The sequence below is a fragment of the Scyliorhinus torazame genome, chromosome 9 (assembly GCF_047496885.1).
Source record: "Scyliorhinus torazame isolate Kashiwa2021f chromosome 9, sScyTor2.1, whole genome shotgun sequence".
NCBI classification, from domain to species: Eukaryota; Metazoa; Chordata; class Chondrichthyes; order Carcharhiniformes; family Scyliorhinidae; genus Scyliorhinus; species Scyliorhinus torazame.
This window is the reverse complement of record NC_092715.1, coordinates 262,495,121-262,507,737: the sequence shown is the minus strand read 5'-3', so window position 1 is coordinate 262,507,737 and position 12,617 is coordinate 262,495,121. Positions and strand designations below refer to the sequence as shown.

The 12,617-nt window shown below is 49.6% G+C and overlaps 1 protein-coding gene and 1 long non-coding RNA gene across 5 annotated transcripts in view; one reads left to right on the top strand and one right to left on the bottom strand.

Annotated features, from left to right (window-relative positions):
• LOC140429856 (antiviral innate immune response receptor RIG-I-like) overlaps positions 1–1,440 on the bottom strand; it is a 121,585-nt gene extending 120,145 nt beyond the window's left edge. For 2 of the 4 annotated variants that reach the window (XM_072517341.1, XM_072517342.1), the window contains exon 1: positions 1,215–1,440. Coding sequence is in view for 1 of the 4 variants with exons in the window: in XM_072517342.1 (XP_072373443.1) it covers positions 1,215–1,223 (9 nt within the window). In the remaining 3 variants the exon portion in view is untranslated. The remainder of the gene's footprint in view (positions 1–1,214) is intronic. The other 2 variants (XM_072517343.1, XM_072517344.1) reach the window with 1 other exon arrangement.
• Positions 1,441–1,593: 153 nt separating this feature from the next.
• On the top strand, positions 1,594–12,346 carry LOC140429858 (uncharacterized). Its single transcript, XR_011949224.1, has 2 exons — positions 1,594–1,894; positions 11,950–12,346. It is a non-coding gene; the product is annotated as an uncharacterized lncRNA (long non-coding RNA).
• Positions 12,347–12,617: the final 271 nt, after the last annotated feature.

Sequence of the window (12,617 nt, the reverse complement as noted above, 5' to 3'; positions counted from 1 at the left end):
GCTTTTCTATTCTATGCCTTATTTGTAAAATCAAGGGTCTTATATGCAGTCTTTTCTTTAGAAGCCATGTCATTGTTCCCTCTACACCTTCAAATGTACACATCGATCAACTTGTTTATTTGAGCAATGATCGTTGCGTTCAGACTCCAGCCGACAACACAGGAACAGGAGGCAGCCATTCAGCCCTCCGAAGCTGTTCTGCCACTCAATCAGATCACAGCTGACCGAACACCATCCAGCCGCCTTGGCGCCATATCTTCTCCAGAAAAGTAACCTATCATTCTCCTAATTTAAAATAAATGAATTGAATCCCATGTACAGCGGTTCATGGGAGAGGGTTACACGCTTCTAACACCCTTTTTTTGAAGAATTGTTTCCTCACTTGTAGCACTGGTTCTGATTTTAAAGTTAATTTGGATCCTCTCACAGCGAAAGGAGAAATAGAAACTAAACCAACTAATACCATTGACTAATAGCTGGGATCAAGGAGATTATTTTGTGAAATATCTTATGAAAGTTGGGCGCATAACCCATGAGGAGTTTAGAAGAATGGAGAGGTGATCTTATTGAAACATATAAGATTAGGAGATATGACAGGGTTGGCGCTGAGGGGATGCATCCCCTTGCGGAACTAGGGAACGCTGTTTGAAAATCCCCCCCCCCCCCCCATTTAAGCTGGAGCTGAAGGGGAATTTCTTGTCGCTCTCTCGGGTAATTTTCTTCCACAGTGAGCAGGGGAGGCTGGGTCCTTGAATATATTCAAGGCAGAGGAAGGTGGGTCCTTGACCAAGGGAGTCGAGGGTTATGGGGGCAAGGCAGGGAGGAGGAAGCAGGGGGGCTGGAAAGCCGAAGTAAAAATGGAAATTTCTGAAAAAGGCAGCCAAAGACTGAAACAGAGTTGGCCCATCGAGGCTCTTCTTCGGGAAGGTTGGGAAAAAGGGGAGTCGAGGTTACAACAAGACCAGGCATGATCTAACAACAAAATGATTTTGTTATAATCAATTATTACAGTTACCCTCAATTTTGTGTTTAATGGGTGGTGGGGTTTGATTTGGAAACCTGGCCTTTTGTTTTTGCTGTCTTGTCACCTCAGCTCTGCAAGAGGTTGCAGGCAGTGGTCACTCTGAGTGACCAGCCTGCCAGCCCGCCCTGGGCCTGTTGTTGGCCTCAGCCTCCAATCCCCTCTCCCTCCCTCAGTCCTCTGGGTCTCTTACCTGCAGCATCCACTCACACCCCGGCCGTCCTCACACTTCACTCCAATTATAAATTATTTTAACCGTGTTTCCGTTCTTTTTTTAAAAAAAAAAATGCTATAGTACCCCGCCCCCCCGGCTTCTTGATCCGGCCGCGAACATTTGCTCCCGTTATTCCCACTCAGGGTCGCCCTTAACCCGGGACAAGCCGCTGCCTGTGAGGGGGTGACACCATCACACAAGCGCGATGAGTGACGGCGTCGCGCTGGCCGCCGGGAAGCCGGAGGACCGACGCCGGAGGACCAGCGCAGCGCCATGCCACGCCCCGCTGGCCGCCGGGACACCGGAGGACCAACGCCGGCCTCCCACTTTCTCTCTCATCGCCTCGGATGTCGGAGGACCAACGAAACCTCTCGCCAGCTGGCTGCCGGGACGTTGGAGGACCAAAGACCCCAATAGCTGTCTCTGAGCCTTCTCTAATCTCGACGGAGAAACAAGCTGGCGCTGGAGGACCCAGAGAGTGGTTTGCGCCACTTGAGATGCACAACACCAACCGTTAGAGTTAGAGGGAGACATTTTAGATCTCCTCGGGTCTTTTTGTTTGTTTGCTTCCCACTGGTGGCTGGTTGCCATAGTGAAGGGAGCCCGCGGCCGCCATGATCCGCGTGAGTCACCAAGCGTTGGACAGGATTTATTCCATTGTGAGTATCGGGTCTGAACAGCAGAGGGAGCAGTGTTGCCAACTTTGGTTGGTCCTGGAGAATCCCTTTGATTTATGGAGACTCCAGGGCAGTCCTGGAGAGTTGGCAACTCTACATTTGCCCTAAAGTTACATTAGCAGCAATAGTGACTGAAATATGTTGTGCATTTTGCATCTCTTACTTGTCTTACTCTGCACAGCCTGTGTAAAATATAATTTTGGCATCGTTTGCCCTCTGTCTAGCTCACTATAATATGAACTGTATCCCATAGTTTGGTTTATTCAGCTAAACATTCGCATTTGGTCTCTTGAAGCCAGGCTTTTAATGTCCATTTAGGAACAGTAGTTAACACACCACCAATTGTTGGGGGCTCTCATCCAAATCTAACCTCTAACTCTTTTTATTAATTTATGGCATAAATAATTCAGTTATATGGAGAATTATTAAGTTAAAGGAGCAGGTATAAGTGCAGGTTAACGACGAGGATGTTAAACTAGGTAAAGCAGCTGAGAGGCTCAAGCGAGGTTAGTAAAGCTTCCAGACCATGTAATAGAGCAGAGAGTATAGAAAGCGGCAGGAATCTAACTTCACGCAGAGCAAAAAAGGTGACAAATATGAGGATGGGGGCGGTCAATGCAGGACTGAGGGTGTTGTACCTAAATGCACACCGTATACGGAACAAGGTAAATGAGCTTGTTGCGCACATTGAAATTGGCTGGTACAATGTTGTGGGCATCACAGAGATGTGGCTGCAAGGGGATCAGGGCTGGGATCTAAATATCCAAGGATATAATAATAGTCTTTATTGCCACAAGTAGGCTTACATTAACACTGCAGTGAATTTACTGTGCAAAGCCCCAAGTTGCCACATTCCAGCGCCTGTTCGAGTATACAGAATTCAGAATGTCCAAATTACCTAACAGCGTGTCTTTCGGGACTTGTGGGAGGAAACTGGAGAACCCAGAGGAAACCCACGCAGACACGGGGAGAACGTGCAGACTCCACACAGACAGTGATCCAAGCTGCTGGGAATCGAACCTGGGACTCTGGCGTTGTGAAGCGACAGTGCTTACCACTGTGCTACCGTGCTGCCCAATGTGTCCTATCGAAAGGACAGGCAGATGGGCAGAGGAGGTGGTGTTGCATTGTTAGTAAGGAATGAAGTTAAATCGATAGCAAGGAGCGATATAGGATCAGAAGGCATAGAATCGCAAAGGTAAAAAGACCCTGATGGGAGTCATGTACAGGCCCCCCAGCTGTAGTCAAAACGTGGGCATAAAATAAATCAGGAGATGGAAAAGGCATATAAGAAAGGCAATATTACAATAATCATGGGGGACTTCAATATGCAGCTGGACTGGGAAAATCAGGTTGGTAGTTGATCCCAAGAAACGGAATTTGTGAAATGTCCGAAGAGATTTTTTTTGAGCAGCTTATGGTAGAGCCCAGGCAATTCTGGATTTGGTGATGTGTAATGAGACAGACTTGATTAGGGAACTTAAGATGAAGAAACCTTTAGGGAGACGTGACCACAATACGATAGAATTTACCCTGCAGTTTGAGAGGGAGAAGCTGGAATCAGGTGTAACAGTATTACAATTGAATAAAGGTAACTACAAAGACAAGAGAGAGGAGCTGGCCAGAGTCGATTGGTAGGGGAGCCTAGCAGAAAAGACAATGGAACAGCAATGGCAGGGGTTTTGGGGAGTTATTCGGGAGGAACAACAGAAATTCATCCCAAGGAGGAGGGAACATGCTAAGGCGAGGACGAGGCATCATGGCTGATGAGAGAAGTCAAGGACAGCATAAAAGCAAAAGAAAAAGTATACAAAGTGGCGAGGATTGGTGGGAAGCCGGAGGATTTAAAGGCAGACAGAGGACAACTAAAGAAGCAATAGGGGGGAGAAGATGATATATGTGTAAAGTAGCTAGTAATATAAAAGAAGATAGGAAGAGTCTATCTCAATATATAAAAGGTAAGAGAGAGGCAGGAATTTACGTTGGACCACTGGAAAATGAGGCTGGAGAAATAGTAATAGGAAACAAAGAAATGGCAGAGGAACTGAATAGTTACTTTGCATCAGTTTTCACGGTGGAAGACGCCAGAGTTCCAGGAGAATCACTAAGGACAAAGTTGTGGAGAAACTGATAGGTCTGAAGGATAAATCACCTGGAGTGGATGGACTACACCCCAGGGTTCTAAAGGAGATCATTGAGGAGATTGTGGAGGCATTGGTGATGATCTTTCAGGAATCACTGGAGGCAGGGAGGGTCCCAGGGGACTGGAAAATGGCTAATGTAACACCCCTGTTTAAGAAGGGAGGCAGAAGATGGGAAATGATAGGCCGGTTATCCTGACTTCGGTCATTGGTAAGTGTGGTAGTAGAGGTATTACGGTACCTGGTAATGCTGGAACACCATTGGTGGAAATTATATGCTTCCTATTGGTCAAGCTGTATGGTAGCTCCGCCCTGCTAGGCGGGGTATAAGAGCCCGTGCCGCCCCAGCAGCCTTCATTCTGTACCTGAGCTGCTGGGGGAAACATTTATCTTATTAAAGCCTTCAGTTGGACTACAACCTCACTTTAGTGGTCATTGATCATGCTTCAATTTAATAAGCTAGATTTAAAAGGATGGAGCTCTGAATCAAGCCGGAGTGTCTGCAACTCAGCCCCCATGCGGCGAACTCAGCGGCAATCTTCAAGCACTGGCTGGCGTGTTTTAAAGGATATCTCGGGACGGCCGAAAACATACCCACAGGAGAACAGAAAATGCAAGTCCTGCACTCGAGGGTGAGCCCGGAGATTTACACCCTCATCGAGGAAGCGGAAGACTTCGATGCAGCAATAGAGCTGCTAAAAGGACATTTTATTCGCCCAGTAAACCAGGCCTATGCCCGACATCTGCTAGCAACGAGGCGACAAATTCCTGGGGAATCGCTGGAAGAATTCTACCGTGCACTCCTGGTGTTGGGGAGAAACTGCAGCTGGTCGCAAGTTTCGGCGAGCGAACACACTGAACTCTTGGTCCGGGACGCTTTCGTGGCAGGTATGCTGCCCTCCCAAATCCGCCAACGATTGCTGGAAAAAGACACTCTAGGTCTCAAGGAGGCACGGGCCCTTGCAGGCTCCCTAGATGTGGCTTTCAGAAACGCCCACGCTTACGTTCCCGACCGCGCGGCAGCCCCCTGGGCAGCGTGGAACCCCTCCGCAGCCAACCCCGAGACATCCCCCATCCCCCCACAAGCATGTGCTGCAAGGCAGCCTGGCAACCCCTGGGGGCCCCGCTGCTACTTTTGTGGACAGGCCCAAGCACCCCCACCAGCGCTGCCTGGCCCGCGCATCCACCTGCAAGGGATGTGCTAAAAAGGGCCACTTCGTGGTGGTATGCCAGGCCCGTGCGGTTGGCGCGGTCTCCGGTGGCGAAGGCGGACCGGCACCACAAACCTCTCCACGGTCCCCGTGCGGCCAGCAGGCGCCGCCATCTTCCTACTCCAGGGCCACCTGCGGTCCCCGGGCGCCGCCATCTTGTCCCACGGACGCCACGTTAGATGGATGGGCGCCGCCATTTTGTGCACCCCCAGCCATGTGCGACCAATGGGAGCCGCCATCTTGGATGGACCCCCAGGACCCCAGCTCGGCTGACCGCACACCGCCCGAAGAGAACACTCAACTGCTTCGATTAGCCTCGGTGACTCTGGATCAGTCCCGGCCTCGAACACTCTCAACTGCTACAACAACTGTATTTATCAATGGGAACGAGACGTCCTGCCTAATCGACTCTGGGAGCACGGAGAGCTTCATACACCCCGACACGGTAAGGCGCTGTTCTCTCCTCGTCCATCCCGTTAATCAAAAAATCTCCCTGGCCTCCGGTTCCCACTCAGTAGAGATAAAGGGGTTTTGTGTAGCAAACCTCACAGTCCAGGGAAGGGAGTTTAAAAATTACCGGCTCTATGTCCTTCCCTACCTCTGTGCGGCCACACTCCTAGGTTTAGACTTCCACTGTAATCTCCAAAGTCTAGCTTTCAAATTCGGCGGCTCTATACCCCCCCTCACTGTCTGCGGCCTCGCGACCCTTAAGGTCGACCCGCCTTCCCTGTTTGCGAACCTCACCCCGAATTGCAAATCCGTCGCCACCAGGAGCAGACGGTACAGTGCCCAGGACCGGATCTTTATTACGTCAGAGGTCCAAAGGCTACTGAGGGAAGGAGTCATTGAAGCCAGCAACAGACCCTGGAGAGCTCAAGTAGTGGTGGTAAAGACCGGAGAGAAACATAGGATGGTCATCGACTACAGTCAGACCATCAACAGGTTTACGCAGCTGGACGCGTACCCTCTCCCCCGCATATCCGACCTGGTAAACAGGATCGTGGATTACAAGGTCTTCTCCACGGTGGATTTTAAGTCCGCCTACCACCAGCTCCCCATCCGCACTAGTGATCGCAAATACACTGCCTTCGAGGCAGATGGGCGGCTCTATCACTTCTTAAGGGTTCCCTTCGGTGTCACCAACGGGGCCTCGGCGCGAAATGGACCAAATGGTTGACCGGTACGGTTTACGGGCAACATTCCCGTATCTCGATAATGTCACCACCTTCGGCCACGACCAGCAGGACCACGACACCAACCTCCAAAAATTCCTCCAGACCGCAAAGATCCTTAACCTTACATACAACAAGGATAAATGCGTGTTCAGCACCGACCGCCTAGCCATCCTCCGCTACGTAGTGCGAAATGGAGTTATAGGCCCCCACCCTGAGCGCATGTGCCCCCTTATGGAGTTCCCCCTCCCTCACGGCTCCAAGGCCCTGAAGCGCTGCCTAGGGTTTTTAAGTTACTACGCCCAGTGGGTCTCCAACTATGCGGACAAGGCCCGTTCCCTGATCCAATCCACAGCTTTTCCCCTGTCGATAGAGGCCCGCCAGGCCTTCAGCCGCATGAAAACGGACATTGTAAAGGCCACGATGCACGCCATCGACGAGTCCCACCCCTTCCAGGTCGAGAGCGACGCGTCTGACGTAGCTCTGGCGGCCACCCTCAACCAAGCGGGCAGGCCCGTGGCCTTCTTCTCACGTACCCTCCATGCTTCCGAAATCCGCCACTCCTCAGTCGAAAAGGAGGCCCAGGCCATAGTAGAAGCTGTGCGACATTGGAGGCATTACCTGGCCTGCAGGAGATTCTCTCTCCTCACTGACGAACGGTCGGTTGCTTTCATGTTCGATAATGCACAGCGGGGCAAGATAAAAAAACGATAAGATCTTGCGGTGGAGGATCAAACTCTCCACCTACAACTACGAGATCTTGCATCGTCCCGGGACGCTAAACAAGCCTCCTGACGCCCTGTCCCGCGGCACATGTGCCACCGCACAAGTGGACCGCCTCCGAGCCCTCCACGAGGACCTCTGCCACCCGGGGGTCACTCGCTTTTTCCATTTCGTCAAGACCCGCAACCTGCCCTACTCCATCGAGGAGGTCAGGACAGCCACCAGGGACTGCCAAATCTGGGCGGAGTGCAAACCGCCCTTCTACCGGCCAGAGAAAGCGCACCTGATAAAGGCTTCCGTCGCTTTGAACGCCTCAGCATGGACTCCAAAGGCCCCCTCCACCGACTGCAACACGTACTTCCTGAACGTGATTGACGAGTATTCCAGGTTCCCATTCACCATCCCCTGCCCCGACATGACCACAACCACCGTCATCAAGGCCCTCCATAGCATCTTTGCACTGTTCGGGTTCCCCGCTTACATACACAGTGATAGGGGATCCTCCTTTATGAGCGACGAACTGCGTCAATTCCTGCCCAGCAAGGGCATCGCCTCGAGCAGGACGACTAGTTACAACCCCCGGAGTAACGGACAGGTAGAGAGGGAGAACGGAACGGTCTGGAAGACCGTCCTACTGGCCCTACAGTCCAGGAATCTCCCAGTCTCCTGCAGGCAGGAAGTCCTCCCAGATGTCCTCCACTCCATCTGGTCACTGCTTTGTACCACAACCAACCAGACACCTCACGAACATCTTAGGTTAGGTGGATTGGCCATGATAAATTGCCCTTAGTGTCCAAAATTGCCCTTAGTGTTGGGTGGGGTTACTGGGTTATGGGGATAGGGTGGCAGTGTTGACCTTGGGTAGGGTGCTCTTTCCAAGAGCCGGTGCAGACTCGATGGGCTGAATGGCCTCCTTCTGCACTGTAAATTCTATGATAATACTATGATAATCTCCTTCTCTTCCCTAGGAAGTCCTCCTCTGGGACCTCGCTCCCGACCTGGCTGGCAGCTCCCGGACCCATCCTGCTCCGAAAACACGCGCGGGCACACAGGCCGGACCCGTTGGTCAAGAGGGTCCATCTTCTCCACGCTAACCCCCAGTACGCCTACGTGGCGTACCCCGACGGCCGACAAGATACGGTCTCGCTACGAGACCTGGCGCCCACTGGAGCCCCACGCACACCCCAGCCACCAGTCCCTCCACCAGGGCACCTTACAGGAGGATCGGTCCTTCCGCCGGCCCCGTCTAGGCCCCCCCCCCCCCCACCCAGCGACGCACCCCGCAGGTGCTCCCTTCCCAGGTCAACCGTTTTCCCCACCAGCGCCGTCTAGGGGTGTCGAAGCTGCCACAGAGATCGAGGCCACGCTCCCGGAGCCACAGACGCCCGAGCCTCCACCGGAGTCACCACCGAAGCTCCGACAATCACAGAGGACGACCAGGGCCCCCGATCGACTGATTGCTTCATTTGAAATTGTAAATTTAAATCATAAATAGTTACTAGAATTGTAAATAGTTACAAAACGCTGTACGGAGGTATTACGGTATCTCCATAACTAAGTCTACCATATTGCCATGTATGTAGTATCAGGCCCCCACCCAACTCTTTTTTAACAGGAGGTGAATGTGGTAGTAGAGGTATTACGGTACCTGGTAATGCTGGAACACCATTGGTAAAAATTGTATGATTCCTATTGGTCAAGCTGTATGGTAGCTCCGCCCTGCTAGGCAGGGTATAAGAGCCCGTGCCACCCCAGCAGCCTTCATTCTGTACCTGAGCTGCTGGGGGAAACATCTAGCTTATTAAAGCCTTCAGTTGGACTACAACCGCGCTTTAGTGGTCATTGATCGTGCATCAGTAAGATTTTAGAGTCCATAATTAAAGATGAAATCGCGGAGTACATGGAAGAGCATGATAAAATAGGACTGAGTCAGCACGGCTTCATCAAGGGAAGGTCATATCTGACAAATCGGTAAAAATTGTTTGAGGAGTTAACAAGGAAGTTAGACAACGGAGAAGCAGTGAACGTGATCTATTTAGATATGCAGAAGGCCTTTGACAAGGTGGCGTATGGTTGTTAAATAAGTTAAGAGCCCATGGTGTGAAGGGGAAGATACTGGAATGGCTAGAGGATTGGCTGACTGGCAGAAGGCAGCCTGTGATTCCAGGTGTGCCTTGGGGTCGATGTTTGGACCACAACCTTTCACATTTTACATTAATGATCTGGAAGAAAGAACTGAGGACACTGTTGCTAAGTTTGTAATGATACAAAGGGGATTTTCACAGTATCTTCATTGCAGTGTTAATATAAGCCTACTTGTGACACAAATAAAGATTATTATTGTGCAGAGGGATGGGTAGTATTGACGAAGCAGGGTGCTGCAGAAGGATTTGGATAGGCTGGGAGAGTGGGCAAAGAATTGCCAGATAGAATACAATGTGGATAAGTGTGAGGTTATGCACTTTGGAAGGAAGAATGGAGGCATAGACTATTTTCTAAATGGGGAAATGCTTAGGAAATCAGAAGCACAAAGGGCCTCGGGTTTCCTCGTTCAAGATTCTCTTAAGGTTAACGTGCAGGTTCAGTCGTCAGTTAGGAAGGCAAATGTAATGTTAGCGTTCATGTCGAGAGGGCTAGAATACAAGAGCAGGGATGTACTTCTGTGGCTGTATAAGGCTCTGGTCAGACCTCATTTGGAGTATTGTGAGCAATTTTGGGCCTCGTATCTAAGGAAGGATGTGCTGGTCTTGGAAAGGGTCCAGAGGAGGATCACAAGAATGATCCTTGGAATGAAGATCTTGTCGTATGAGGAACGGTTGAGGACTCTGTGTCTGTACTCGTTGGAGTTTAGGATGATGGGGGGGGGATCTTATTGAAACTTACAGGATACTGCAAGACACGGATAGAGTGGGCGTGGAGAGGATGCTTCCACTAGTAGGAAAAACTAGAAGCAGAGGACACAATCTCAGACTAAAGGAGAACAATCCTTTAAATCAGAGATGAGGAGGAATTTCTTCAGCCAGAGGATGGTGAATCTGTGGAACTCTTTGCCGCAGAAGGCTGTCTAGGCCAAATCACTGAGTGTCTTTAAGACAGAGATAGATAGGTTCTTGATTAATAAGGGGATCATGGGTTATGGGGAGAAGGCAGGAGAATGGGCATGAGAAAAATATCAGCCATGGTTGAATGGCGGAGCAGACACGATGGGCCGAGTGGCCTAATTCTGCTCCTATATCTTATGGGATGTGGGCTTCGCTGGCTAGGCCCATATTGCCCATTCCTAATTGCATTCCTTGAGAAAGTGGTGGTGACCTGCCTTCTTGTACCAGTGTAGCCCATGTGTTGTAGGAACTCCCACACTACTGTTAGGGAGGGAGTTAGAGGTTTTGACCCAGTAACAGTGAAGGTACAGTGATATAATTCCAAATCAGGATGTCTAGTGACTTGGATGGGGATCTTCTAGGTCATCGGGTTCCTCTATGTCTGCTGCCCTTGTCCTTCTAGATGGTAATGGTCATGGGCTTGGAAGGTGCTGCCTAAAGGAGCCTTGGTGAGTTCCTGCAGTGCATCTTGTAGGTGGTACACACGGCTTCTACTGTATGTCAGTGGTGGAGGGAATGAATGTTGGTGGAAGGAGTGCCAATCAAGTCCGCTGCTTTGTCCTGGATGGTGTCGAGCTTATGGAGTATTGGAGCTGCACTCATCCAAGTGGAGAGCATTCCATTACACTCCTGACTTGCGCCTTGTAGATAGATGGTGGACAGACCTTCGGCAGTCGGGAGGTGTTATACACTGCAGGATTCCTAACCCCTCTCCTGCATTTGTAGCCATGGTATTTATGTGGCCAATCCAATTCAGTTTGTGGTAAACGGTAAGCTCCAGGATGTTGGGAGTGCAGGATTCAGCAATGGTAATGCCATTGAAGTCCTAGAAGTGAGATAGTTGACCTCCCAACAATCACAACCGTCTTTCTGTGTACCAGGTATGATTCCAACCAGTAGAGGGCTTTCCCCGATTCCTATTGACTCCAGTTTTGCCAGGGCTCCTTGATGCCTCACTCGGCCAAAAGCTGGCTTGATATTAAGGGCAGTCACTCTCACCTCTAGAGTTCAGCTCTTTTGTCCATGTTTAAAACAACAGAAGTATTTTCTACCCTTCCTAATCATGTACCCTGCAGCCACACAGCTTTGAACTCAATGAATAGCCTCTGGATAAAAGCAAATTACTGTGGATGATGGAATCTGAAACGAAAGAGAAAATGCTGGAAAATCTCAGCAAGTCTGGCAGCATCTGTAGGGAGAGAAAAGAGCGAATGTTTCGAGTCCAATGATTCTTTGTCAAAGCCCAGCTCTTTTCTCTCCCTACAGATGCTGCCAGACTTGCTGAGATTTTCCAGCATTTTCTGTTTCGTCAATGAATAGCCTTTTGGAAGGAACGTTGTTAAGTTGGACACTGATGGTAAATCAGAGCTTGTATATATTAAAACAAAATGCAGTCAAGTTTTGTTCAAATCTATGGGAGTGTTAACGGCCACAAACGTCAGAAGAATTGCTTGTGATCCCTTAGCTTTTGCCAGAGTTCGTTTAATGTAATAAAAACAGAAAATGCTGGAAACACTCAGCAGATGAGGCATCGATGGAGAGGTAAAGAGTTAATGTTTCAGCTCAATGACCTTTTGTTCGGACCGCAACCTGACCTATTTCACCTTTTAAAAAAAAATTTTAAAATTCCAACATAGCCGTTACTTTGCTTTTTGTTTTAACGTGATGTCCATCTCTTATTTTGTGCAGCTACTCCTGTTCGTCGTCTTACTTTCCTGGGGATTTGTAATTTATGCAGCCAGGATTACGGCTATCGTGCAGCTGAAGAATAAATTTCCAAATGTATCCCTATAGCTAGGCACTCATCCCGGTTCTACCAGTGGAAAGGCACCTGTATCGCCAACAGACGCAGCAGGCCACAGATGATGGGGAAAAATCTTGGCACCAACCTCCTGCACTGTGTGAGATTGCACCCGTCAATGCTACACACAAGTAGATATTTTGTGAGCCATGCGAACAAAACTAGAATCGTGTGCAAAGAATGACCGTGCCAGATTGCAAATGACTTTTTAAATGGCTTCTCATCGTAAAATGTCGAGTTAAAATTCTGATGTTTATATTTTAACAATGAAGCTTTAGCACCAAAGCATTGTCACTCGTTATCTTTTGGGTTTTTCTTTCCATTTCTAAGCACCATTGAAGTTTCAAATAGCTTAGTTTGTTGTTGCATGGATTGGGCAAAGCAATTCACTTAGCACAGTGGTGTCAATGTGGAGCTCACTAACAGAGGGATCGTCTGAAATGAGATGTCGAAGCTGCTTCACAGAGCAATCATCAGGCACAACTCGACATGGAGTCACCGATGGAGAGATTAGGACAGGTGACCAGAATCTTGGTCATAGAGGTCAGAGTTAAGG